Source organism: Panthera tigris, chromosome E2 (assembly GCF_018350195.1).
Source record: "Panthera tigris isolate Pti1 chromosome E2, P.tigris_Pti1_mat1.1, whole genome shotgun sequence".
In the NCBI taxonomy this organism is placed as follows: domain Eukaryota; kingdom Metazoa; phylum Chordata; class Mammalia; order Carnivora; family Felidae; genus Panthera; species Panthera tigris.
This window is the reverse complement of record NC_056674.1, coordinates 43,129,137-43,155,710: the sequence shown is the minus strand read 5'-3', so window position 1 is coordinate 43,155,710 and position 26,574 is coordinate 43,129,137. Positions and strand designations below refer to the sequence as shown.

At 54.8% G+C, this 26,574-nt stretch overlaps 2 protein-coding genes across 4 annotated transcripts; both read left to right on the top strand.

Moving 5' to 3' along the window:
* The first annotated feature begins 533 nt into the window (after positions 1 to 533).
* Positions 534 to 22,625, top strand: SLC12A4 (solute carrier family 12 member 4). Of its 2 annotated transcripts, none has more exons than XM_042970753.1 (24): positions 534 to 692; positions 5,342 to 5,436; positions 6,878 to 7,009; positions 10,983 to 11,129; positions 11,216 to 11,270; positions 13,073 to 13,203; positions 14,495 to 14,736; positions 14,881 to 15,095; positions 15,615 to 15,779; positions 15,856 to 15,954; positions 16,232 to 16,289; positions 16,653 to 16,827; positions 17,264 to 17,382; positions 19,020 to 19,118; positions 19,311 to 19,430; positions 19,639 to 19,743; positions 19,987 to 20,155; positions 20,438 to 20,633; positions 20,752 to 20,921; positions 21,012 to 21,143; positions 21,221 to 21,328; positions 21,461 to 21,648; positions 21,764 to 21,897; positions 22,070 to 22,625. In XM_042970753.1, exons 1-24 carry the CDS (start codon positions 578 to 580, stop codon positions 22,159 to 22,161), a joined length of 3,261 nt encoding a protein of 1,086 aa, XP_042826687.1. In that variant the 5' UTR covers positions 534 to 577; the 3' UTR covers positions 22,162 to 22,625. The 2 variants fall into 2 exon arrangements, with proteins under 2 accessions (XP_042826687.1, XP_042826688.1); XM_042970754.1 differs by lacking the exon at positions 534 to 692 and adding an exon at positions 4,855 to 4,960.
* LCAT (lecithin-cholesterol acyltransferase) lies at positions 22,174 to 26,038 on the top strand. Of its 2 annotated transcripts, XM_007090321.3 has the most exons (7): positions 22,722 to 23,002; positions 23,642 to 23,798; positions 23,878 to 23,993; positions 24,085 to 24,180; positions 24,262 to 24,486; positions 25,406 to 25,500; positions 25,580 to 26,038. In XM_007090321.3, exons 1-7 carry the CDS (start codon positions 22,849 to 22,851, stop codon positions 26,006 to 26,008), a joined length of 1,272 nt encoding a protein of 423 aa, XP_007090383.2. In that variant the 5' UTR covers positions 22,722 to 22,848; the 3' UTR covers positions 26,009 to 26,038. The 2 variants fall into 2 exon arrangements, with proteins under 2 accessions (XP_007090382.1, XP_007090383.2); XM_007090320.3 differs by having other exon boundaries at positions 22,174 to 23,002; positions 25,406 to 26,011.
* Positions 26,039 to 26,574: the final 536 nt, after the last annotated feature.

Here is a 26,574-nt window from a genome sequence, read left to right as displayed (position 1 = left end):
TCAAGGGGGTTCGGTTTACAGGGACATGGAGGACAGGTGGGAGACAGAGATCATGGAAATGGGGAGGGAATACCTTGGAATGGCAGGAGGCCCTGGGCAAGACTGGGATGGTCTGTGTGGTCCTGCGCGCCGGTCCTGCCTCCTCTTTCCCGTCCCTAAGTAACAGAAATGTCGCTGGATGCTTGCTAGGGCAAGCATCTTGCAGAGAGTGCAGAGCCAGTGCACCCAGCGCCCTATCTCACGGAGCACATTTCACCATTTTACAAGTATTGCATCTGAAGCTCAGAGAGGGCGGCCCCTAACCCAGGGTCACACAGGAACCGGGCTCTACCCAGGGCGTGGAGCAGCCAGCAGCACTGCCCCCGTTGGGGGGGGGGGGGTGCTTCGCGACCCCTAGACCCCCCTCGGGGAGGAGCCGGCCAGAGCCCCTCCTGCTCCCCGCCCCCGAGGGGCGGCCCGGGGGGCGGGCGGAGGAAGTGAGCGCAGCGGGGAGGAATGCGAGCGGGCGGGGCGCGGCGGCCGGGAGCGGCGGGGACTGCCCGGCAGGCAGCCGGGGCGGCGGGGCCGAGCGCGCGCGATGCCTCACTTCACCGTGGTGCCGGTGGACGGGCCGAGGCGCGGCGACTATGACAACCTCGAGGGTCTCAGTTGGGTGGACTACGGGGAGCGCGCGGAGCGGGAGGACTCGGACGGTGAGGGCGCGCGGGGTGGGGGCCTTGGCGGGGGCAGGGGAGCGGGCCACGCGTGGCCCGCGCTCGCACATACATCCGAACCGTGAGAGCACACGTCGATGCGGGCCCAACTTTTGTTAGCCTGCGCCGCCTCCACCTCCCTCGCTTCGCGGGCGCAGACACTATTTCCCTGGGCCCCCGGCGCCCGCGGCTGGGCTGCCCTCCCCACCCCAGCTCCTCCCATGCGGGCGGCGGGCGGGGGCTGCAGACGTGGCCGACGAAGGAGGCCAGGCCAGTGGGGCCGCCCGGATAGTGAATACCACCGATCACCCCCATCTCTGGCCCTTCCCGGCTGGGAGCACAGCCACGTCTCGGACCCCAGTTCCTCCACCTCTGTGAACCTCCCCCAGCCTCCTCTCGCCTCGCCTGTCCATTTGCGCTTCAGTGACTCTTTCCCAGAGACTAACCTACCCTCTCTCCTCCCCCAGCCGTATGGCGCCAGGCTTTGCCTGCCTGAGGGGGTCTATGGCTAACTGCCTGTGAGCGCACTCGTGTTGATCCCACCTTGGGGCTGTAGGTACAGTGGGCATCTGTAGAGCACTCCACAGAACCAGGCTTGTCTAGGCGCTTCACGTGAATTAACTCGTTTAATCCTCCCAATTTCTCTCATGGGATGGGTCCTGTTACTCACACTTAGGAAGGAGTGAACTGAAGAGTGGAGCAGTTATATAATTTGCCTCAAGGGATTCAAACCCAGGCTTAAGAAACTCCAGCACCCTCTTAACCTAGGTGTTAGAACTGAGCTTAAAGGTATATCCACCCCCCCCCCCCTTCTCCCAGGTTCCTGCCTCCCTCCAGACCCCTTTCTCCACCTCCCACCGGGAGAGGCCAGGGGTGGGGGTGGGGGAGCTGTCATTGCCGAGACTCACTCTTGGAAAACGTGTCTATACATATAGCAGCAGCATATGTATGTGCTTGTGCAAGTGTGTAGCTGTGGCTCTCACACCTGACTGCTATGTGTGGAGATGGCACCGGACAGTGGTGTGGGCTGCTGGACATGTAGGTTTTACAGGCTTGATGGTGTGTGCATGCACACACCCCACCTCCACCCCCTGCCCCGAGCCTTGTTCCAGTGGTCAGCAAGAGCCAGCATCCCCTGCTTCCCTGTTAGCTCTGGAAGGCTCTTCTCCCCCAGAGGCTGGGCCAGCCTGCATCCCTAGGATCAGCCTTGCAGCAGCAGGCCAGCAGAATGAGCCTAGCCTCTGGCCCCGCCTTGGCTTCTCAGGGTGTCTGGAGGGACCTGGAGCCACATTGGCTGCGTCCTGCTAGGTCCCTCCAAGCCGGACGAGCTCCTCCCACTATCCCCCTCCTTCTTCTCTTGCTCCTTTGCAGCCAGAACTTGGCTGTGTCTGCGGTATGGGGGACACAATGCGCCCTGGTGAGTGCTTATGATCCTTCTTGGTGGGTACTGCAAAGGGTCAAAGGGCACAAAACAGCCTCAGATCCATCTCGTGGGGCCACACCAACCTGGTACCTGAATCTCTCAAGGCCCCTACTTCTGCTCCAAGGGGTGCAGATGGGCCTCTCATCTAGCCCACTATGGCCTGTGGGCAGGGGTGGGGAGCTTCCAGAGGCGTACCTCTGGCAGATGCCTGTGAGCACGGGGATGAGGAATCTCACCTGGGTCCCCAGTTATAGCTGGTGTGTTCACAGCTGCTGGTAAGGACATACGTATATGTGTACCTCACAGGTAGTCCCCAAGGCCCACACCATGCTCTGATTCACTGGGGGTCTCAGGTTGGTATTTGAGCAGCTTTGGCCTGGCAGGCATGCCCAGACCTGCTCTGGAATTTTTGGAATAGCTGAAGGCTGTACAGACATCCAGGCACTGCTTAGGTCCCTGCACATTCCCACAGTTCTGTTGGAGCTGTCATTAAACAAGTCTTTGGGAAAATCCAAGGAATGACTGGCGCCAGATTGTCCCTTTTCTGATGCATCTGGGTAGTTGGAAGAGTGGCTGTTACTTATCTCTACTTCATTGAAGAGGAAACCAAAGCAGCACCGAGAGGGTAAGCAGATTGCCCTGGGGTCACACAGAAGGAGGTTCTGGAATCGAAGCCAGGCAAATTGCAATCCCAGTCACTCTTCTCTAGTTAAAGGCTTATAGCGCACCCTGGGATGAACTGGGACCCAGAGTAGGAGTAGGAAACCTGAAGGTTAGCTCTCACCTGGTTCTAGTGGATCCTGGGACCCAGATCTGGGCCCTCTCACTGGGTGACCTTGTCTCTGACTCTCTCTGAGCCTTATTTCGTTGTTACTAAAAGGGGGCAAATGGTATCTGCTGAAGTGTTGCTGTGAGGACTAAACACAACTCTTAGATGGGCTCTCAGCCACTCTGGAGTCATGGCTGAAAGGACAAGGGATTGGCTAGATTTTGGAGGAGTATTCACAGGCACTTTGGGAGGACTGCTACATGCTGAACTCTGCAGTTTTTGGATACTAGTGCAGTTTTCCTCAGACAGACAGGCAACAGTGGTGGGATAGACTGAAGTGCATGAGTTTAGCATAATTTATCATTTATTTCCAACCTACTTCCACAAAAGGATCAGAAGAGATAAATGCAACAAAAGTGACTCCCCAAAGGACTATCACTGTCAGATCATAACCATGAAGAGGAAGAGGGCAAGGATGAGATGAGACAGAGGGTGACTGCATCTAAAGAGTAAATTTAGCTTAGAGATTCCTGGCAGTCAATGCACGAAGGGAAATAAGATGGGCTCTATAGTTGCCATTTTCTGACAAAATGAAGCATCTGATTCATTTAGGGCAGACACTTTTTTTGTTTTGGTTTGGTTTTTTGGTCACAAAACCCAAGAGTACGTTTCAGAGGGCTTCTCACTGAAGGGCTGGTAATATAACGAGCACTGTTACTAGGTTTTCTGATTTTTCTTGTGGCTCTTTATCCTGATCTTGAACAAATATCAAGGGCACGGCAAATGTCAGAGGGCATCTGAGGAGCTAAATGACCCCCTGAGGCTTTAACATGACTCGGTGGGCTGGCTTGACCTCCCGCTGCCTTTGTCACTGTGTTGTTGACGTTGACCTACACACAATCATGTAGCTCATGAGACTGAGCAGCTTGGCTCACTTACCTACTCCAGATTACTGAATGAGGCAACGTACTGTTTTCACATGCTGTGGGAAGGAAGAGGTGACTTTGCCCTGAAAATTGTCATCGACACGCTTTACTTCTCAGTCTCTGGGTCATAAAGAATCCATAGTACAGCACCTACTGAGTTTTGTTGCCTCAGAGAAGGCAAGTTAAACCTTATACCAATGGCGAGAGGATATATCAGATGGACGATGCATCATTCAGCATTCTTAGCTCCAAACAAGAGAAGTGACTTTTGGGCATTTAACCAGAGAAGGCTGACAGACAGCTCTCACAGAACAAGGCATGGCCAGTGCATGGCTGGAACATTCCACTAGTCTGAGTCGGTGATGACAATTCTGTTGCCACCTCCATCAATGGACACCAGGCTAACACTGCTGCCACAGTTATTGCCATCCAACACCAACATGGCTCTTTTGAACTAAGATGAGAGATTTCCATTTGCTATGAGGCCTCTAGGCACTACAACAGTTGCCATACCGTCTTGAGGAGGGGGTGGGGGGGGGGAGCATTTAACGATCAGAAAAGGAGCCCTTCATGTCTTCTGCCTGCTCAGTGGAAAGCTGGGAATGTCACCCACCGAAACTAACAAAGGATAAAGTTTGGAAAACAGGGCAATCAGAAAAAACAGACAAGCTTTGAGACTTGAGTCAGGTTTATTAAAAAAAAAAAAAAAGCTCATCTGGCTCCTTTCTGGGAGGTTTCCTTGGCAGGAGACACTCTGACCAGCCCCAGGGTGGGTGCCTGGAAGCTGGTAATGGCCGCGCACCTAGTCTGGGGCAAGTCCCTGAGATCTGGGGACAGGGAGACCAACAGGGCTCCCGCTAGTAGCCCTTGCTCAGTGCAAGAGCCACCTAATCCGGCTTTGGTAGGGCTTTCTTAGGAGACCCTTGATGGCTTCTTGCAACTACTTCCGCCGGCTGGACAGCCCTTGCCCCTCCTCCCAGCATGCCCCGGGTTGCCCTCCAGGACGCCTCCGCGTGGTGCATGGTGGGATAGCTAGCAGGGGGCCCGCTGGCCATGGCAGCTGAAGGCGCCTTGTGTAGCTTCATTTATCTGGAAGGCAGCACCCAGTCAGGCCCTGAGGACGCCGAGCCCTTGGAGCCTAGCACGCTGGGTATGCCAGATAGGCCTGGGAAAGAGGAGTTGGGGCACAGGGGTGGGGGTGGTCTGAGGGCAGGCTAGAGTCTGGCCACGCCCCCCCCAAGCTGGCTCCTCCCCTCAGCGTTAACACGTGGTTGTGCCAGTATGTCTCGGGCCTTCCCACCCATGCCCTAGGGCAAATGATGCGCACTCTTTTGATCATTTACCGCCCTGGCCATTGCGGCCCTTCACGGAGGCTGGCAGGGTATGCTGGTGAGCCTGAGGCCCAGCCTGGTAACACTGGCCCCTGAAGTGCTCCACAGAGATGATGTTTTGTGGGCTGGCTTGTTGGGCTGGTGTGCTAGGGGCTCAGGAGGCATTCCCTAACTGGGATTCTGCCCCTCTCTCTTCACAGGACATGGCAACCACAGAGAGAGCAGCCCTTTCCTTTGTCCCTTGGAGGCTTCCAGAGGAAGTGACTACTACGACAGGAACCTGGCACTGTTTGAGGTAGCTGAAGAGCCATTCTGGGCCACAGGTGTGGCAGGCAGGTGGGAGTGGGGGCAGGAGCCTTTCACAACTCAGACCTTAGCTAAGCAGGCAGTCTGGACAGTTATGTCACCTAATATCTCGGCTCTTCCTTCAGTCTCCCTTTGTCTGTTTCCCTTGGCCCTTTGAACCGAAACTGCTCTCCCAGAGGCCACTCACAATCCCTACCTCCATCGCCGCCTCCACGGGTGATTTCCACGTAGCCCCTCAGCAGGGTAACCATCTGTCAGGATTTCTCCCCTCAGGATTTCTTTTTTTTCCCCTTTACTCACAGTATTTCTCTTTCTTCCCTCTCCTGTGAACTCTTCCTTGTCCTCTCTGGTTGGCTCCGCTGACTCTGTCCTCGTGTTTACAGAGGCCTGGTCCTTCTTACTGGATCTACTTTCTCTCTCCACACCTGCAGCCTAATTGGACACCTGTCTGGAAACATTCCCAGTTTTATGCCTCTGAACTTGAGTTTTATCCTTTTCAGACTCAAACTCAGAAGTTGGATGGAGATTTTTAAGACATGGTTTAGGCCTCTAAACTCTGACACACATTCAGCTAACTGTCCCATGAGAATCTCCTGGGCTTCTCAATCTCCACATGCCCCAAAAGACCTCCATCTTCACTTCTCACTCCAAACCGGTTTCTCCTTGTGTGTAGGGTCAGAAGGGAGCTGACAGACAGGGAAAAACTAAATCTGGGCAAGAGGTAGGTAGCGCTACGGTGCTGGGGAGGGTGCAGGTGCAAAGCCTAGACTCAGGTGGCGGTTGGGGAGCCCGAGCCCTGGAAGGCCTCCTGGCCTAGAAAGCAGCAAATTTCTGCAGCAAAGGCTTTGACCTGGCTCCACCCCAAGATGGGCCAGGATCCTACCTTGGGGACTGAGGTGTGTTACAAGGCCTGGGGCCTGGGGGTAAGACCATCTGTTCAGCTCAGGGTTTGGGCAAATAAGAGAGACTTCACTTGTTCCAGACATCCCCCTTTTGGCTTCCTTGGTCACTGTGATGACTTTTTTATGGGAGAGTTGAGGGCAGACGTGAGTCCCAGAGGCCCACTTATAGCTGGAAGGAAGCCAGGCAGAACAGGCAGGATGAAGTGTGCCGTTTGCCTGTCTGCCAGCCCTGCCCTGCCCTGCCCTCACCCCTGAGGCAGGTCTTTTTCATAAATGTTCTGGTAGTGACTGTAGCCAAGATGAGGCAGAGAGAAGCAGTCACTGGGCTGAGTCTTTGAGTGGCACGTGCTGGGGTGTGGCACCCACACCTGCCCAGTAGGCTGGCTTGGGCTTCCCCAGGCAAGAGTGGCATCAGGCCCGGGCCTGCCTGAGGGCTTGCAAGGGGACAGAGGCCAGGCTGCTGGCCACCACAGGTAGCCTGGCACTGGCCAGGCCCATTGCCAGATTACCCTGTGGCTCTATTTACAGGAAGAGCTGGACATCCGCCCAAAGGTATCATCTCTCCTGGGCAAGCTCGTCAGCTACACCAACCTCACACAGGGCGCCAAGGAACATGAGGAAGCTGAGAGTGGGGAGGGCACCCGCCGGAGAGCAGCCAAGGTAAGCTGGTCAGGGGCAGCAGAGGGGCCATTGCCAGGAAGACTGACTCAACGCTCTGGAATTGGCAGTTGTGAGCAACCCAGGGGAAGTGGGTACCAGGTATGGTGAGCATGGATGATGGGCACTGAGTGCCTTGGGCTCAAGAAGGCTTTAAGGGGTGGGCTAAAGAGGAGACCCTGAAGGGGACAGAGGGCCAGGTAGGCCCTCAGCAATGATAGTGAGAGTGACAGCTGCTTTTTCTCTGACCTCTGTGTGTGACATCATGCTCAGCAGTGGACTTGGCTTCTTGCATTGTCATCTTTACGACAAAGCTATGAAACGTGCTACTTTCACCCTTAGTTTACAGATAAGGAAATTGAGTGTCAGAGGTGTTAAGTGACTCACCTAAGGTGACTCAGCCAGACAAGATAATTGTGTACACTAGAAGGCAGATTTGTGGATTCACCGTGAGCTATACTACGTAGAAGGCCAGAGCTCTGGCTCTATCCGTCAGGATAGATAAGGGTGTTACCTTGGGAATCAGGAACCTGGTTGTCCATTGGGACTGTGTAACCCGGTGACCAAAACCTACCCATCACTGTGTTGCCTCCATTGGCAGACTTCTCCAACAGCCCCTGTGAGTGCCAGGGTTAGGGGGGTGATTGGAACAAAACACTGCCTCTTGGGGCTTCCCTATCCCTCTCCTGGCCCCATCCCCCATTGCTATCCAGGCCTCTGGCCCTCCAGCCCTCCTCTCTCTTCAGAATGACTTTACATGTCTTTGCTCAGCTCCCCTATAGGCGGGGCTCAGTTTAACTGAAGACTGGAGGGTTTTTTTTGTTTTTTTTTTTTTACATTTTCAATTTGGAGGCAAGGAGCCCTCCCTCTCCCTTACTGACTCCCTGAGGTTTGGGAAATAGCTGTGACTTAGAAGGAGGTTGAGTTTGGCTGGTACCAGCTGTAGCGTTCTTGCTGGAGTTCAGCATAGACCAAAGAAGTTCTTGGTTGGGATAAACTGGGGACCCAGCCTCAGACCTGGTCATGAAATGTGGACCTTGAAGGGGTGGCCCAAGGAGAGGGTAGATGAGGCCGTTGTGCACCCCTCACTTTACTCCTCCAGGAGGCAAACCAGCCCCCACTTCAGGGAGGGCAGCTGAAATCTTGAGGTCACACAGACTGGACCCCCACCCTATCCTGCTGGTTGTGATTTTGCTGGCATTTTCTGGACTGCACATGGCAGAGAACCCTGAGTATCCCTGGCTATCCTTATTTAGCCCTGCAGAGGGTAGCCTCTGAGAGTGTTGCCTGCAGTGGATGGTAGAATCCTTTAAACAAAAAAAAAAATTTTTTTAATTTTTAATTTTGAAAGAGAGAGAGAAGGAGAGAGCTCATGAGCAAGGCAAGGGCAGAGGGAGAGAGAGGGACAGAATCCCAAAACGGGCTTGATCCCATGATGTGAGCCGAAATCAAGGGTCAGATGCTTATCCAACAGAGTCACTCAGGTGTCCTCTTTTTAAAATTTTATGTATGTATGTATGTATTGAGAAAGAGAGAGAGAGAGAGAGAGAGAGAGGTAGAATCCTTGATAAGAGCCTCTCTTTGTTCCTTAGGGCCAAGTCCAGGGACCTGGTGACGAGGAGTAAAAAGGTCCCTGAGAAAGGCTAGTGCACATCCCAACAGGACTGTCACAAGGAAGTCTGGGTTGGTAAAGGGTCATGGTCCCTTAGCTTTATGAGGAGGCTTTCAGGATGTTGGAGCTCAGTTTCAGCTTACCTGCCCAGCTTATTGGCCCTAGGGTTAGGATGTGGGAGGATAGCAAGACTGTCTCAGTTCCAGTGGCTTTTCCTATGGAGGAAGGAGAAGGCTGGTCCAGTCCCTAGTGAGTCAGCAGGTATCTAGGGAGTCGGAGCTACTGAGCTGTGGTCCTCACCCAGGATGGGTCCGAGCAGGGCAATCATGAAAGGAGGCATAAAGCAGGAAGGGTGGGCCCCCAACCAGACCCAAGGCAGCCTCTCCATGGCAGCTGCTCTGGCTCTGGCCTGATGACCTTCACAGGCTGCCAGAGGTTATTTGGGGATGCAGAAAGCATTTCCGGCCCTGCCCTTTCCCACACTGCCCTTTCCCCAGAGTGACTCAGCTTAGAATGGGGGTGGGGCTGGGAGCTGCCACTATCCAGTGTGTGGTCCAGGGCCTCTGTGAAGGGCTCAGAGCCCAGATAAGGTGTCACCAGTTCAAGGGACCATTTGTTTTTACTTGTGCCTTTCCAGGCTCTTCTGAGGTCCCTTTATTTTTTTATTTTATTTTATTTATTTATTTATTTATTTATTTTTAATTTTTTTTAACGTTTATTTATTTTTGAGACAGAGAGAGACAGAGCATGAACAGGGGAGGGTCAGAGAGAGGGAGACACAGAATCTGAAACAGGCTCCAGGCTCTGACCGTCAGCACAGAGCCCGATGCGGGGCTCGAACTCACGGACCGCGAGATTGTGACCTGAGCCAAAGTCGGCTGCTTAACCGACTGAGCCACCCAGGCGCCCCTGAGGTCCCTTTAGACTGCACAGAGATCCTGTCCCAGGCCTGGACCCTTCAGAAAAGTTCCTGTGGCCACATAGTTCTCTTTGCCACCCCACTCCAGCTTGCTGGGTCTGTGGTGGAAGCTCTTAGGGCCCTGCTACCCTAGGCTGCATTCGTGGGGGCTCAGTTTTTCAAAAGATGCTAGCCTTGCCTCTTGTGTCAGCTTCTGCCCTGGCCTCCTGGCTGGCCCCTACTCTGCCCTTAGAAAGTTGAGAAATCCTGCCTGGATTTGCCCACTGGACCTTCCTTACCTGATCTTCACCTTGAGTTTTTATTGTCTATGCAGGATTTTCCTAGCAGGTTATCCCAGGGGCCTTCCAAGACACCACTCACTGGGCTTAGGACCACCTTCTGGGTACCTTTGGGGCCTACTCGTGATAGAAAAGTAAACAAACCAAGTATAACCCGATATGGTCATGAGACATTCAAGTGAACTGTTACCATGACCTGTAGTGACTACTGTGCTAGAAAAGTGTATCAGATGTGTTGAGGGGATGCAAGAGGAAGTACCAACTCAACCTAAGGCAACCCCGGAGAAGTTCCCAGAAGAGGTAACAGTTAAAGCCCCCTGAAGGTGTAACTGAAGAGTTTGCCAGGCAATGAGGCAGGACTGACCCTTCCAGGCAGAGATGAGCACACGTTGTCATCAGGGGCTGAAGCTGTCAAAGAAGGTGATGGGGCATACCTGGTGGCCCAAACTGGGGAGTCTGGCCCACACTGTGGATTATAGGAGAGACAATGCAGAGGGTTTTCGACAGGGATGATGAGATTGGCCTTGGTATTCAGTGACCCTCTACGGCCGCAGAGTGGGCTGGAGTGTAGAGAGGTCGACAGGCACCGGAAGGCACCATCCGGGTGCCACAGGTATAGTGCCCCAGGTTCAAGGGGCTGAGGCTGAAGTAAGGCAGGCTGATTTAGGGCAGCTTGGGAGGCAGACTGGGCAGGACTTAGTATCCACCTGGACTGGAGCTAACTGGAGTTGGGGGCTGGAGAGGGAGTCCCAGGGACAACTTCTTGGACTCTGACATGGGTGACATGACACCTGCTGGGTGAGATGGTGGGCATCAGGACAGACCTTTCTTTCCAGAAGTTTAGCAGAAAAGAGGAAGGGAAGGGAGCAGTACCTTGAGGGGGAGGTGAGGCTCAAAAGCTCACAGGTGGGGTTTTGAAAATAAGCAGGTTTTGTACCTTTCCACTCCCAAACACCTTCATATATGGAAATCAACATAGATACCCCAGCTGTCACCCACCCACCCTGTGCTCCCCAGGACTTACACTTGGGATTTCCCTCTCCAACCTATTCTCTGATAGAACACCCTGGGAATAAGGGGATTCTGAGTGATCAGAGGCTGACCTTCCATGGTGCACCTGAGACCCCCTGATGTTCTTTGTTCCCCCCCTCCCTTTTTGCTTCACAGGCACCCAGTATGGGCACCCTAATGGGGGTGTACCTGCCCTGCCTACAGAATATCTTTGGGGTTATCCTGTTCTTGCGGCTGACCTGGATGGTGGGCACGGCCGGTGTGTTGCAGGCTCTCCTCGTCGTGCTCATCTGCTGCTGCTGTGTGAGTATCCTCACTGGGGTGTGGGCCATAGCCCCTTCACAGAGCCCACCCGGCTGAGCTGCTCACCTAAGCCCTCCTTCCCACAGACTTTGCTGACGGCCATCTCCATGAGTGCCATCGCCACCAATGGTGTGGTTCCAGGTGGGTAAGCGCCACCCAGGCCTGATGGGAAGAAGGGGCCCAGGATCTGCCTTGACATGCCCAGGAACCCTCATTGCCAAGCCACGCCCTCCTTCCCCCCAAACAGTTCTCTGGTGAGGGCGTATTTGCTGACTCTGACGGTGCCAACACTTAGGAGCATCCTTGCTTGACAGAGTTTGAGATTGCTGTTATGTTTTATGTTTTGTTTGTTTAGTTTAAAAGTAATTTTTTTAAAGGGTACTGGGACTGACAAAGAAGATGATGGAACACATAGGGTGGCCCAAACCAAAAGTCTGGACACTATGGATTATAGGATAGACAATGTAGAAGGTTTTCATTTTCAGCAGGGATAATGAGATTGCACTTAGTTCTCAGAGACCCCATTTATTTACTTATTCAACCATTAAAAACAATTTTTTTTAATGTTTACTTTTGAGAGAAAGGGAGAGAGAATGATAGAGGGAGGGGCAGAGATTGTGAGACAGGATCTGAAGCGGGCTCTGTGCTGAGAGCAGAGAGCCCAATGTGTGGCTCGAACTCATGAGCCGTGAGGTCATAACCTGAGCTGAAGTCAGACGATTCACTGATTGAGCCACCCAGGAACCCCTATTTAACCATTTTTTCAAAAGTTTTAATTTATTTGTTATTTTGAGAGAGAGGGTGAGAGCATGAGTGGGGAAGGGGCAGAGAGAGAGGGAGAGAGAGAATCCCAAGCAGCCTCCATGGTGTCAGTGCAGAGCCCAACTTGGGGCTTGAATCCATGGACCTTGAGATCATGACCTCGGCAGAAATCAAGAGCCAGATGCTTAACCAACTGAGCCACCCAGGTGCCCCTACTCAACTATTTTTTACACTGATGTGGATTTCTGAATATGTATTTTATTTTTTGGATCATAATCTAGCACTATCGTTATTTATTTTGTTGCAAATGAATATTGAAGAATAATTTCTTCAAACTTTCACTTTGGCTGCTTAGCTATTCAGGTGGGCTTCTGTGTCTGGATTTTTTTTTTTTTTAATAACAGCTTTATTAGTAGTCGTGTAAAAGTAATAGGGGGAAAAAGGGAATATATGATTACCATAAAAAGGTTTGAAAATGAAGAAAAATATTTAAAAGAAAATTGAAAGAATCCATAATCCCACCATCCTGAGTTAGAAACAGTTTATTTGGTTATTTAAACAGGATTGATAGGATACCTATAGCTGTACCTAATATATATGGATTTTTCTCCTGCTCTTGGGATCTATTTCTCCACTGTTGTAAACACTGTCATTAGCAGCTTTGCACACAGATCTCTGTTCATGACCCTGTCAGTCCCTTAAGGAGAAGATCCTAGAGTTAGGATTACAGCATGGTGGCAGGCCCTGTGCTGGGCCCTGGGAACAAAAAAGTGACAACACAGCCCTTGCCTTTGTCTGGAGGGGTCAGACTAACAGACACAGCCCTAGGGAAGGGTAAGGCAGGCTGAGATGGGACATACTTAGCTAGAGGAGGCTGTAGGGACTGGCCCGAGTGCAGGGAGTTGGAGGACAGTGGGCCAGCACTGGAGCACTGCTGTGGATTAGAGCTGCCCTAGCAAAGCAGTCATTTTACTGGCCCATGCTGGGTGTTGGAATCAGATGGGAGAGGGGTTCAGCCCCAGCCTGGCCACTTACTAACCACGCAGCCTTGGGCAAACCTCCCAACCCTCTGTTCATCTGTAAGTGGGAAAAACAGTCCCTGTCACGCTGGGTGGTTGTGAGGGGTTGTCTTGGGGGAAACCCCCTTATAGAAGAACCAGCCTTGACTTTCTTTGTTGTAGCCGGGGGCTCCTATTTCATGATTTCCCGCTCGCTGGGGCCAGAATTTGGAGGCGCTGTGGGCCTGTGCTTCTACCTGGGAACAACATTTGCTGCAGCCATGTACATCCTAGGTGCCATTGAGATCTTGCTGGTGAGTTAGGCTAAGCTCTGGCCAATTCTGGTCTTTTCCATGTAGTCCCTTTCCTATTGGTTCAGGCTGCTCATGCTCCCCTCACCTCTGGCCAAGGTCTGGGGCTTCTAATATGAAAGGCCTTCTCGAGGGAGAAAGATCTGTGCTCACGCCAGTCTCCCCTCCAACCCTTACCAGTTTGGGCCAGGCAGGGAAGGGGCCTGGCTGCCTTCACCTTGGCCCTAAGTGTTCCACCCATCTGGGCATATTTCAGCCATAGCAGGTGGTCTGTAACCTGTTGCATTTAACTGAGTGATCTTGGTGATCATGCAGAGCCTACCTCCTGGGCTTGTGTAGACTCTGGCCAGGTCTGTCTCCCCCAGGGCTCTATGCCAAGGATCTATGTTATCCTCATCCCTAAACCAGGGTGAACAGGACCTTGTCCGGAGGCCAGTGCCCCCTCCATGAGCCCCATGTGTGCTCTGACTCAGCTTCCCCCTCCCCACTGGACTTCCCCAGCTGGTGAAGAAGAGATGGAGGGGTAGTGGGGAGTGCAGGGTAACCAGTGCCCACCCCTGGAGATCCAGACAGTAGATGTTTAGAGGAACTGCCTGGCTACTCCCACCTCCAGGTTCTTTGCCTGTAGAATGGCTCTGCTCCTGGATCTCTTCTGGGGTAGGGGAGGGGGGTTGTTTTTTGTTTTTCTATTTCCCACATTCCTACATTTATTATTTGGATTTTTTTCTCTAAGGAAAATGTGTCCTCTCTCCCATTTACTTATTTAACCGTGTATTTATATCAGTGTGGACTCCTGGATATTTATTTTATTCTTTGGCTCACAACCCAATACTATCATTTATTATTGTTGGCTGTTTATTTGTTGGTTGTTAGCTATTCAGGTTGTCTCCTGTGTCTGAATTCATTTTTTTTTAAATAATAGCTTTATTAAGATATAATTCACATACCATATGATTCACTACCTATTTAAAGTATACAAGTTAATGGTTTTTAGTATATTCACAGTTGTGCAACCATCACCACAATCGAATTTGGAACATTGTCATCCCCCCAAGAAGAAGAAACCCCATACTTGTTGGTAGTCACTCCCCATTCCCCCCAGCCCTAGGCAACCATTAATTTGCTTTCTGTCATTGATCACATGTACACATTTTGGACATTTCATATAAATGGACTCGTATACTATGTTTTTTTGTGTGTCTTTTTCTGAATATTAAAGGAAAAAGAAAACCAAAATGACAGGACTCACTTTCCAAATAGGAAGATCGAACTTTCTTTATCTGTCTTGTTTCAGACCTACATTGCCCCACCAGCTGCCATTTTTTACCCAGCGGGCGCCCATGATACATCAAGTGCCACCTTGAATAATATGCGGGTATATGGGACCATTTTTCTGACCTTCATGACCCTAGTGGTGTTTGTTGGTGTCAAGTATGTGAACAAATTTGCCTCACTCTTCCTGGCCTGTGTGATCATCTCCATCCTGTCCATCTATGCCGGGGGCATCAAGTCAATTTTTGACCCTCCTGTGTTTCCGTAAGTAACCTGGGAATACCTCCAGACATTGCACTGACATTCCTCCCAAGCAGTGGCCTTTGATGCCATGAGTCCTGAGACTGCAGGATGGGCCTCTAGCTGAGCAGGTGCTGATGCTTCTGCTCCCCCCCCCCCCCCTCACAGAGTGTGCATGCTGGGCAACAGGACCCTGTCCCGGGACCAGTTTGACGTCTGTGCCAAGACGGCCATGGTGAACAATGAGACAGTGGCCACCCAGCTATGGAAACTCTTCTGCCACAGCCCCAACCTTACCACTGATTCCTGTGACCCCTACTTCCTGGTCAACAATGTGACCGAGATCCCTGGCATCCCTGGTGCGGCTGCTGGTGTGCTCCAGGGTGCGTCCTCCCTCCCATCCTCCTGCTTCTGACCCACAGGCTGAGCAGGAGGCAGGCAGTACAGCACAGAGCTGTCCTTGTGTGGCCAGCTCAGGAAGGGGGGCAGGTCTGGCTGCCTTCCCAGCCCAGCAGTGTCCTCTCAGCCTGGCTCCTGGCAGCTAGGTTTTGAGTGAAAAGAGCCTGTTTGGCCAGTATCCCAGGCATGCAGCAGCCCCCAGAAAGTTCTGGCAGCCCCTCTCCCCAGTCACCAGCCCCTGACGCTGCCTGGGATTGTTCTCACAAGAGCCATAAAGGGCCTCTGTCTAGGAGGCAGGCAGTGGTGATGCTGTGGCCGATGGTGGTTCAGCCACCTTTGCCTGTCAGACCTCTAGCCAGAAGAGCTCCTTCCCTGGGGCTGATGCTACCCCACCCCATCCTGAACCCCCAGAGCCTCTCACATCTGCAGCCTCTGGCTGGGCTGCCCCAAACTGCCCCTGGGAAGTAGGTGGGGCTGCGGTAGTGATACTGCTGCCCCCACAGAAAACCTGTGGAGTGCCTACCTGGAGAAGGGCGAGGTCGTGGAGAAGCACGGACTGCCTTCCACAGATGCCCTTGGCCTGAAGGAGAGCCTGCCCCTGTACGTGGTGGCTGACATCGCCACATCCTTCACCGTGCTGGTCGGCATCTTCTTTCCCTCCGTAACAGGTGAGTACTTCTTGCCCACCCACCCAGCCCTGCCCTGTCTCCCGGGGGAGCCCCTGAGGATGTCTTGTTTTTGGAGGCATTATGGCTGGCTCAAACCGCTCCGGGGACCTCCGGGATGCCCAGAAGTCCATTCCTGTGGGGACCATTCTGGCCATTGTTACGACCTCCCTTGTGTGTATCCTTTCCCGGGCCTGGAGTGGGCGGGGAGGGGGGCGGGAGGCACTCGCCTATGTGTAAGTTACCAGCTGGCACTCACAGACATACCACACACGTGTGGACACATACACACCTTACTCTTCACGTGCATTCGCTTGAGGGGTGTGTGCACAACACGAAATCCTCAGCTGCGTCTGCTGGCTAAGGCTAGGACAAGGGGCGTGTGGATTCTGTGTGGGGAATGAGTGGGGACAACAGTGGCAGCAGAGGCCTAGCTTTCCTTGACACAGCTGCAGACTTCAGCAGCGTGGTTCTCTTTGGCGCCTGCATCGAGGGTGTGGTACTCCGGGACAAGTGAGTGACCTGGGCCCCTCCCTGTGGCAGGGGGCTCAGATTTTGCCTGCCCTGACACCAGCTCCCCTCATGCGCGTGGTCCCACACATGTCCTCAGGCTGCTGGTTGCCAATGGTGGTCTGTGCCACCAGGTGAGTCCGGCCCCACCAGGACTTTTTCTTCTGAGAGGATGGTGACATCAGGACCAGGGCTGGGCTGAGGGAGAGGATAGGGGCTGGTGGACTAGCCTTCTCTGCTGAGGGGCCAGAGCTCTGCCCACCATAGCCATCCTTCCTGACTGCTGACATCCCTCGCTCTGGGCAGCCCCACCCAGGGCTTGGGGGGCTCCTTGCCTGGAGCATGGCCTGAGCCTGGCCCCTGCAGGTACGGTGATGGCGTCAGCAGGAACCTGGTGGTGGGCACATTGGCCTGGCCTTCGCCCTGGGTCATCGTCATCGGCTCCTTCTTCTCAACTTGTGGTGCCGGCCTACAAAGCCTCACTGGGGCACCACGCCTATTGCAGGCCATCGCCAAGGACAACATCATTCCCTTCCTCAGGGTGAGCCCATCTGCACTCCCCCATAGCCTGGGTACTGCGGGTCTCTCACACTGGCTGGGGTAGAGGGGTAGTGGATATGGATGCATTGCATCCTGCTGGGGCCTGTGGTGGGGCCTCTGGTGGCCCCAGGGCCACGAAACCTTCCATGGGAAGTTGCTGAGGGCTGCCCTGGCCCTGCCCTGATGTTGGCAGAGCTCCTTGTGGCCACAATCCTCAGGGCCTGTCTATGGCTCATCCATAACAGAGAGGCCCGGAGAGATGGGAGGGGAGAGAAACTTGTGGTACCTATCGGGACAGGCGTGGGTGTGACCTGAGCCCCAGAGGGGGAACTTGGGGATGATGGAGGCCAGGCTGTGGCTTATGGCCCAAGGTGTGGGATGGGGGTGATGGGACCGGCTTCTTCCCTCACTGACCCTGCTCACTCTGGTGTATGCAGGTATTTGGCCATGGAAAGGCAAATGGTGAACCAACGTGGGCACTCCTCCTGACGGCACTCATTGCTGAGCTGGGCATCCTCATCGCCTCCCTTGACATGGTGGCCCCCATTCTATCCATGTGAGCTGGGGGGCAGGACAGGGGAATGGTCTTGGGAAGGGCTCCACGCACCCTCAGCACCCCTCAGCCAAGGGCCCTAGCACCTCCCTATGACTCTGTCTCGTGTTGAGGATGCGGCTGGGAGACGTGTCAGGCTGTATGGGGAGAAGTGTGCATGGCAGAACGCAGCCTACCTCTACATGCAGGAGTGAGCCTGGCACTTATGCAGGAGTTTTACAGAGACCAACAGGTCCCACACTCCTCCGTGGGAGACTCCCAGAGCGAACAGCCAGAACCCTCCCCTCCCGGACACAGCAAGCACCTAGTGCCTAGTGCCTTGAGGAAGCCACCACTGCTCCACCCATCTGTTTTAGAAGTTGTTTGCTTTTACTTTGTTATTTTTAATTTTTTTTAATGTTTATATTTGAGACAGAGACAGAACGTGAGCAGGGGAGGGGCAGAGATAGAGAGGGAGACACAGAATCTGAAACAGGCTCCAGGCTCTGAGCGGTCAGCACAGAGCCCGATGCGGGGCTCGAATCCACGAACTGTGAGATCCCGACCTGAGCCGAAGTCAGACGCTCAACTGACTGAGCCACCCAGGTGCCCCAGAAGTTGTTTGCTTTTAAAGTTCTGTAGTCGGCTGGGCATTTGAGATCCCCAGTGCCCTGCGGGAGGTGATCAGCATGTGGCAATTTCTGGGGATCCCTGAGGCAGAGCTCATGTGGTTACCGTGTTCACCTCTGCCAGTGGCTACTCCATTTCTCCTCACACATCTCATTCTATTGCCCATGTTCCCTCTTGCTCGCTCGGTTATCACAGGACTACTACTCACTGCCCCAGTCAACCTATAGGCCTGAAAGGTCCTCCTTCCCCCTGGAGGTAGCCCCCCCAGCCTCAGCCAGGCCTGCCAAAGTCTCTTATTCCCCACTGCAGCCCAGCTCCACCAGTGCATAAATGCACACCTGAAACTGTTCTTGCCACCATCATAGGGTGGTGACCCCTCACTGCCCAAGCCAGAGCATGTATCTCAGCCTTTATCAGGTGGCTCTTCCTTGCAGCCCTAATGGGACTGACCATTTCCCCCTTCTGGGGGTTTCTGCCCCTGACCTGCCCTCTCTAGTAAGACTTCCTGCCTTCTTGTCTGCCCTTTCTTTCCAGCCAGCTGAAGGGCTCACGCAGCAGGCCTCGCCCATGTCCCCGTCTCCTACACCCACCACGGTATCCCTCAAGCATCTCTAGTTCAGTGTATGCCAAATGGCCCTTTTGTATTCCCTTGAGGTTCTCTTCTCCACACTCATGACAGCCCCTCATCCAACTGGTCACCCAGGCCAGAGGCCTGAATATTGTCCAGCCATCTCCAGACACTGAGCAGTCCTCAGCACCATCCTTTCCGCTGTTCCCCCTGCCTGCAGCCCACCTTCCCACCTTGTCAACCTGTGGACGCTTGCACGTCCTCTAAGACCTGGCTCTGTGGATGCCCTTACAGAAGTCCCATCTGCCTCAGGCTGTGAGGCTGAGGCGACCTGGCTGAGCCCACATAGGGCAGGGCCTTGACACTCAGTTCCTAGTCCAGCTCCAGCCTGGGGAAGATCAGGTATATCAGGCACCTGGATCCCAAGGAGGCCGCTCTGTACCAACTATTCCCTGTGCTGCAGGTTCTTTCTGATGTGTTACCTGTTTGTGAACCTGGCCTGCGCTGTGCAGACACTCCTAAGGACACCCAATTGGCGGCCACGGTTCAAGTACTATCACTGGTAAGTGCCAGCTGGACCTCTGAGCCGAGTCCTCTGACACAAGAACTTTGAGGGAAGCTAGGAGCCCCATCCAGGATGGAGTTTGAATTTCGGCGACAGTGTTTGCTATTGGTGAGAGATTGGGGGGTTGGAGGCTTGGCTTGGGGCCCTACTGATCTTTCCTGATTCTGGCCCTTCCCCACTCTGGCCCAGGGCGCTATCCTTCCTGGGCATGAGCCTCTGCCTGGCCCTTATGTTTGTCTCCTCCTGGTACTATGCCCTGGTCGCCATGCTCATTGCGGGCATGATCTACAAGTACATTGAATACCAAGGGTGAGTGTGGGACTGCCGCCTGGCTGGGACAAGTGGGATAGTCTGTATGCTGGGTTTGGGGGAGCTGAGCCATCTTTCACTAGCCACCATGGGTGTGGGGCTGGCGGTCTGTGACTCGGGGGGCTGGCTGCCTTCCATCTCACATACACATGGACAGAATCCCATGGGTGGGCCCAGGGGCTCACCAGCTTGTGGTTGGCCCCTGCAGGGCCGAGAAGGAGTGGGGTGATGGGATCCGAGGGCTGTCCCTGAGTGCTGCCCGCTATGCACTGTTACGGCTAGAGGAGGGGCCTCCTCACACAAAGAACTGGCGGTGAGTTCACATCCAGACTGACAGGAGCCACTCAAGGTACTCAGGGGGTTGCTGTGAGGGTGGGAGGGTCAAGAGGTGCTGGTTCTCCCTCCCTAGTCCATGTTCCCTGTCCTGGGGTTGTCAGTGGTGCCCTTGGATCCCTGCTACTCACACTGGTGGGGGCATGTGAGCTGAGAAGGGAAGAAGAGGGGCTTCCTGGAAACCTCTGGCCCAGGTCTCAGGCTCCCCATCTGGCCACTGCAGGCCTCAGCTGCTGGTGCTGCTGAAGCTAGACGAGGACCTTCACGTGAAGTACCCACGACTCCTCACTTTCGCCTCCCAGCTTAAGGCTGGCAAGGGCCTGACCATCGTCGGTTCTGTCATCCAGGGCAGCTTCTTGGAGAGCTATGGCGAGGCCCAGGCTGCTGAGCAGGTGCCTGCTGTAGGGGGTGGGGAGCTGACTAGAGGTGTCTGGGCTGCAGCTGGCTCCTAGGAGAAGGGGACTAATCCTGACCAGCCAGGTGGACCACACTGCTGCCACGTGAGAGCTGGAGCAAGGGGGTATGGCTGTCCCATCTTAAAAACACGGCCTCTGGGTGGGCAGCTTACCTCCTTCTCCTCCCCCACCCGCACCTCCAAGTCATTCTGTTGGGAGGGAACCGAGGAGAGGGAACGCTAATGGCCTCGCCTTCTGACCCTGGTATGTTTCCTACAGACAATCAAGAATATGATGGAGATTGAGAAGGTGAAGGGCTTCTGCCAGGTGGTGGTAGCCAGCAAGGTGCGAGAGGGGCTGGCCCACCTCATCCAGTCTTGTGGCCTGGGTGGCATGAGGCATAACTCTGTGGTGCTGGGCTGGCCCTATGGCTGGCGACAGAGCGAGGACCCACGTGCCTGGAAGACCTTTATTGGTTTGTGATGGGATAGATAGGTCCTGGGCTCGGCTGTGTGGGAGAGGGGCTGGGGGTCAGGTGAGGGCAGAGGCCAGAGGGCCACGGGCTGGCAGTCAGCAGTGGCCTTCTTCCCCAGACACCGTGCGCTGCACCACAGCAGCGCACTTGGCCCTGCTCGTGCCCAAGAACATCGCCTTCTACCCCAGCAACCATGAGCGCTACCTAGAGGGCCACATTGACGTGTGGTGGATTGTGCACGATGGTGGCATGCTTATGCTTTTGCCCTTTCTGCTGCGCCAGCACAAGGTGGGCCTGGTGGGTGGGCCCTGGTGGCAAGCGCTGGGCCCTTGGAGGGGTGGAATGTGACTAAACCACCCACCTGCTCCCGTGCCACAGGTGTGGAGGAAGTGCCGGATGCGCATCTTTACGGTGGCCCAGATGGATGACAACAGCATCCAGATGAAGAAGGATCTGGCCATCTTCCTGTACCACCTACGCCTTGAGGCAGAGGTGGAGGTGGTAGAGATGGTGAGTCACCTGCCCCTGTGGCCCTGTGGATACCCTGTCCCATGCAGCCCATTCTTCATGGCCCACTCTCTCCCTAGCATAACAGCGACATCTCTGCATATACCTATGAGCGGACACTAATGATGGAACAGCGGTCCCAGATGCTGCGGCAGATGAGGCTGACCAAGACAGAGCGGGAGCGAGAAGTCCGTGGCTTTCTTGTTTGGGGCAGGGGTGGGTGGCAGGTCAGGCCTTTGGAGACACCATTAGTTTGGGACATCAGAATGAGGCCCCCCTTTTCCCATGGAACTGAGGCCACCTCCTCTGATTTTCCTCAGGCCCAGCTGGTCAAGGACCGGCACTCAGCCCTGCGCCTGGAGAGCCTGTACTCGGACGAGGAAGATGACTCTGCAGCTGGGGCTGACAAGATCCAGATGACATGGACTCGGGACAAGTACATGGCAGCTGAGTCCTGGGACCCCAGCCACGCCCCTGACAATTTCCGGGAGCTGGTGCATATTAAACCGTGAGTGCAGCAAGAATGGACTCAACCACACTGGAGTGTGGGGGTGGGATGGGGCCGTACACAGTCTTTGGGGGGGGTGAGGGGTGGGGCCCACGATCAGCTGCATTACCTGCAGGGACCAGTCCAATGTCCGGCGCATGCACACCGCTGTGAAGCTCAATGAAGTCATTGTCACTCGCTCCCACGATGCCCGCCTGGTCCTACTGAACATGCCTGGCCCACCCAAGAACAGCGAAGGTGATGAGAACTGTATCCTTTTGTGGAGAGGCAGGCAGTGGGGAGGCGGACACACAGGAGGTCAGGCCAGGAGCTCTTCTCTCTAGATGAGGGGGTGAGAGCTTACCCCAGCTCTGATTAGTAGGCCAGATTTCCCTGGGTGCCCTTGGTCCTGGTGCTGCCTCCTTGACCTGATGTTCTACAGACATGGAGTTCCTGGAGGTGCTGACCGAAGGCCTTGAGCGTGTGCTGTTGGTGCGTGGCGGTGGCCGTGAAGTGATCACCATCTACTCCTGAGCCTCATATACACTTGTGGCTTAGAGTGGAGGTGTCCAGGGTAACAGCCCCCTCCCAGCACCCACCCGCCAGCCCTGCTTTGCCTGGCCCTGCCCCGGACCCAGCTTTGCTAGGTCTCCTTGGAGACTGGGACTGGGCCTGGCAATGGAGAAGGATCCAAGGTACTGACGGACCCTGAGAGGTTTGGGGATTTTCCCATCCAGCACCCCAGGAGAGGACTGGTGGGAGCTGATGTGGGATTTGAAGGCAGCCTGCCCGGGAATGCTATTTATTGCATATTTATTGTTTGGATGTCACCATCAGAGAGGAGGGGAAGGGTGGTGAGGAAGGGGGGTCTGGCCCAGCCCACCTGCAGGAAGATCTGGCTCAGGCTACTGTGGGCAGGGACCCCCACGGAGCAAGGCGCAATGGAACTGTCCAGCTGAGGCCTGACTTTTTTCAATAAAACATTGTGTACTTCTGGGCCTCCTACTGCCCCGTCTCTGTTTCCCTTGGCACCAAGGGAAGAAGGCGGAACTGAAACCAGGCCCAGAGCTGGCTCCCTGAGGCTATGTCCCTTTCCGGCAATGTCTGGCCACCCCCATTGGCTGGGCTGTCCCTCCCACTGGCCTTAGGGCCCCTCCCACCCCCACTCCAGATAAGGCCAGCCCGGGACTGCTTCCCTGGGCAGTAGGCACTAGGGCTGGAATGGGGCCGTCGGGCTCCCCATGGCAATGGGGGCTGCTGCTGCTGGGGCTGCTGCTCCCCTCTGCCACCCCCTTCTGGCTTTTCAATGTGCTCTTCCCCCCGCATACCACGCCCAAGGCTGAGCTCAGTAACCACACACGGCCCGTCATCCTCGGTAAGCCCCCACAGGCCCCTAATGCACCAGGCCAGACCTCAGGGAGCTTGGGCCCCAGCCCCTGGTAGCAGACCCTGCCATGGCCCTTCTGCGCCTGCATTAGCCCTGATACCTGCCTCAGTGTTTGAGGGTCCAAAGGCTTGTCCTGCAGAGAAATCCACCCCTTCCCCCACCACCTGTTCCTGTCTCTGAGCTGATTTCCCTAGGGGGGTGGAGTTGGGGGCGGGTATGCCTGAGGGCTTAGCCAGGGCGTTACAAACTGTAGTCAGCTGCAGCCACTCAGCCCCCACCCCAGCAAGGACAAGGTGCCTGGCCCCTGGAAAACAGGTCTCCAGCCCCCATTCTCCCATACCTATTTGTTTTCACCTTGGACTTTGGCATTAATGGAGAGCCAAGCTAGGTGTTTTCCTTATGGGGACAGGGGTCAGTGGCCTTGGCCCCTGCACCTCCCCTGCCTGAGGGGAACCAGGGCTTTGGGCTGCCGGGGGAATGGGGTGGGAGGGGGGTGTTATCAGAAAGGATCACATCCTTAGTTCCTGGGGGTTGAGGGCATGGGAGATGAAGGGGTGGAGCTGGGGGGGACAGGCAGAAGGGCGGGAAGGAATGCAAGGAATTCAGAATGAAGGCTAGTGCCCACAGTGCCTGGCTGCCTGGGGAATCAACTGGAAGCCAAGCTGGATAAACCAGATGTGGTGAACTGGATGTGCTACCGCAAGACAGAGGACTTCTTCACCATCTGGCTGGATCTCAATATGTTCCTACCCCTTGGAGTGGACTGCTGGATAGATAACACCAGGTGTGTGCCACCCCCTCTGCCCCAGCCCCCACACTCTGCCCCTTGGCTACTGGGCTGCTGAATGTCCCACTGCCCTCAGGGTTGTCTACAACCGCAGCTCTGGGCGCGTGTCCAATGCCCCTGGTGTACAGATCCGTGTCCCTGGCTTTGGGAAGACCTACTCTGTTGAGTACCTGGACAACAACAAGCTGGCAGGTGTGTTTACTGGGGAAAGGGCAGGGCTCCAGCTGTGGTCAGCCCACAGGAGCCATGACCAGAGCCTCCAATGCTGCTGCCTCCCCTACAGGTTACATGCACACACTAGTGCAGAATCTGGTCAACAACGGGTATGTGCGCGATGAGACAGTGAGGGCCGCCCCCTACGACTGGCGGCTGGAGCCGAGTGAGTGTCTCTGAAGGCTTGGGGCAGGGCAGATGGGCCTTGACCCCATCTGTTGCCCTGACCCCATCCACCCTACTTCAGGCCAGCAGGAGGAATACTACCAGAAGCTTGCTGGGCTGGTGGAGGAGATGCATGCTGCCTATGGAAAGCCTGTCTTCCTCATTGGTCATAGCCTTGGTTGCCTACACTTGCTCTATTTCTTGCTGCGCCAGCCCCAGGCCTGGAAGGACCGCTTCATTGATGGATTCATCTCTCTTGGAGCTCCTTGGGGGGGCTCCATCAAGCCCATGCTGGTCTTGGCTTCAGGTGAGAAGGGCTTGGACCACCTGTGTCAATGAGGGGGTTGGAGTAAGGGGGATGAAGCTGACCATGGGCCTGCCCTCACTCCTGCTTCTTCTCACCATGTCAGGCTAAGTGTGTAATTTACCACCCCTGAGGCATGGCCCTGGTCACTGGCCCCCTAGCCTAGACATTAGAGTAGCTCCTGCCAGAAGTCTGGGTGATTTGGTGCTTCAGTGACAAAAGGAGAGTAAACAGAAAGGAAGTGAACCCCAACAATCTGACTCATGGACCTAGGTCTGTTTCTTGTGGTTTCAGGTCCTGCCCACTCAGCTTTCAGCTGCCTCTGTTTCCAGGAGCCCATTTTCCCAGGGATCTGTCTATTAAGGACAGATCTGCCAAAGCCAGGGCCAGACCCTAGAAGCCCTTATGCCCTTCTCTGAGAAGTGGCATAGCTATCACTTGTTGAGCACGCACTGTATGCAGGGTATAGCCAGACTCAACTTGCCCCCTAGTAGCTCACAGTCTGCTGAGGGCAACACTCATCAGACTATGTCTGTAAGTGCCAAACACAGACACAGTCTAATATCCTTCCCAGAAGGGAGCTCTGACCCCTGTGCAGCGCAGGCCACAGGGGCCAATTAGCTGAGGGAGAACCACCAGCACCATCCTCCCACATTCACACATGTACACCCGTCCTCAGGAGGCCCCTCCTTCCCTGGCCTCCTTCTGAGGCTCTACAGCTGTGCCCCACAGACATGCCATCAGGGCTTCTCATTTAAAAAGCACACATTGAACACCTACTGATTGCCAGGCCTGCTCAGAGGCTCAATTTGGATTGGGTAGGGACAAGATTTAGCATCCAGCTGAACTTGGGTTGGGGGCAAGTTGTGGGCCCAAGGGACCCAGACCTGGCTCCCTGACCCACCTTGCTTCGTATTCACAGGTGACAACCAGGGCATCCCGATCGTGTCCAGCATCAAGCTGAGAGAGGAACAGCGCATAACAACGACCTCCCCCTGGATGTTTCCCTCCAGAGAGGTATGGCCTGAAGACCATGTGTTCATTTCCACGCCCAGCTTCAACTACACAGGCCGTGACTTCCAGCGCTTCTTTGCAGACTTGCACTTTGAGGAAGGCTGGTACATGTGGCTACAGTCACGTGACCTACTGGCAGGCCTCCCAGCACCTGGAGTGGAAGTATACTGTCTGTATGGTGTGGGCCTGCCCACACCCAACACCTACATCTTTGACCACGGCTTCCCCTACACAGACCCCGTGGGGGTACTCTATGAGGACGGTGACGACACTGTGGCCACACGCAGCACTGAGCTCTGTGCCCGCTGGCAGAGCCGCCAGCCACAGCCTGTGCATCTGCTGCCTCTGCATGGGACACAGCACCTCAACATGGTCTTCAGCAACCAGACGTTGGAGCACATCAATGCCATCCTGCTGGGTGCCTACCGACGTCGTACCCCTGCACCCCCAGCTGCCAGCCCAGGGCCCCGGCCCCCTGAATAAAGACCCTCTTTTGCTCTTTAAGTTTTGACATGTGTGTTGTGGGTTGCAGAGGAGGCAGTGGCATTCAGGCACCAGTATCCACCAAGCAATAGCCATAGGCCTGGTGCTTTGTGGAGCATAAGGGCAAGATAGGCTTTGATGAAGCCTGAGATTGAACTGAGCACCAGGATGATAGCTTCCCACTCTCCCGGTTGAGCTGTTTATGTAGCACATAGCCTGCCTTGTGCCTGCCTCTGCTCTGGGGGTGGGCGACTGGAGGTAATTGCACACATAGCTGTGGGATGGAGGCACGTGGAGCTAAGGGTACAAGGCAGGGAAGATGTGAGCTGTCCCACCCACTCCCCCAAGGGAAGGCAGAACCCACCTGTGGACATGGGCTTGTGAGTGCTAAGCCTGCGACAGAAGCACAAGAGTTTAGAATCTGAGGGAGATCCAGTCGCTAATCAGATCATTCTTCTAATGAAAGATTAATTATTGGAGCTAAGTGGTCTGAGAGAAAAGTTTAGGGAGCACCAAGGGGCAGAATCTTGTTTGTGGGTCAGGGAAAGCTTCCCAGAGGAAGTGATGGCTATTCTGAGATCAGATGGGATGAGA

Bases quoted from the DNA above. Each gene is read 5' to 3' on its own strand.
- SLC12A4 (XM_042970753.1), top strand. From the start codon at position 578: ATGCCTCACTTCACCGTGGTGCCGGTGGACGGGCCGAGGCGCGGCGAC. The intron at 15,955-16,231 runs GTATCCTTTCCC...ACACAGCTGCAG, and splicing joins TGTTACGACCTCCCTTGTGT to ACTTCAGCAGCGTGGTTCTC. The intron at 17,383-19,019 runs GTGAGCTGGGGG...CCTGTGCTGCAG, and splicing joins GTGGCCCCCATTCTATCCAT to GTTCTTTCTGATGTGTTACC.
- LCAT (XM_007090320.3), top strand. From the start codon at position 22,849: ATGGGGCCGTCGGGCTCCCCATGGCAATGGGGGCTGCTGCTGCTGGGG. The intron at 23,003-23,641 runs GTAAGCCCCCAC...TAGTGCCCACAG, and splicing joins CACACGGCCCGTCATCCTCG to TGCCTGGCTGCCTGGGGAAT. The intron at 24,487-25,405 runs GTGAGAAGGGCT...TCGTATTCACAG, and splicing joins CATGCTGGTCTTGGCTTCAG to GTGACAACCAGGGCATCCCG.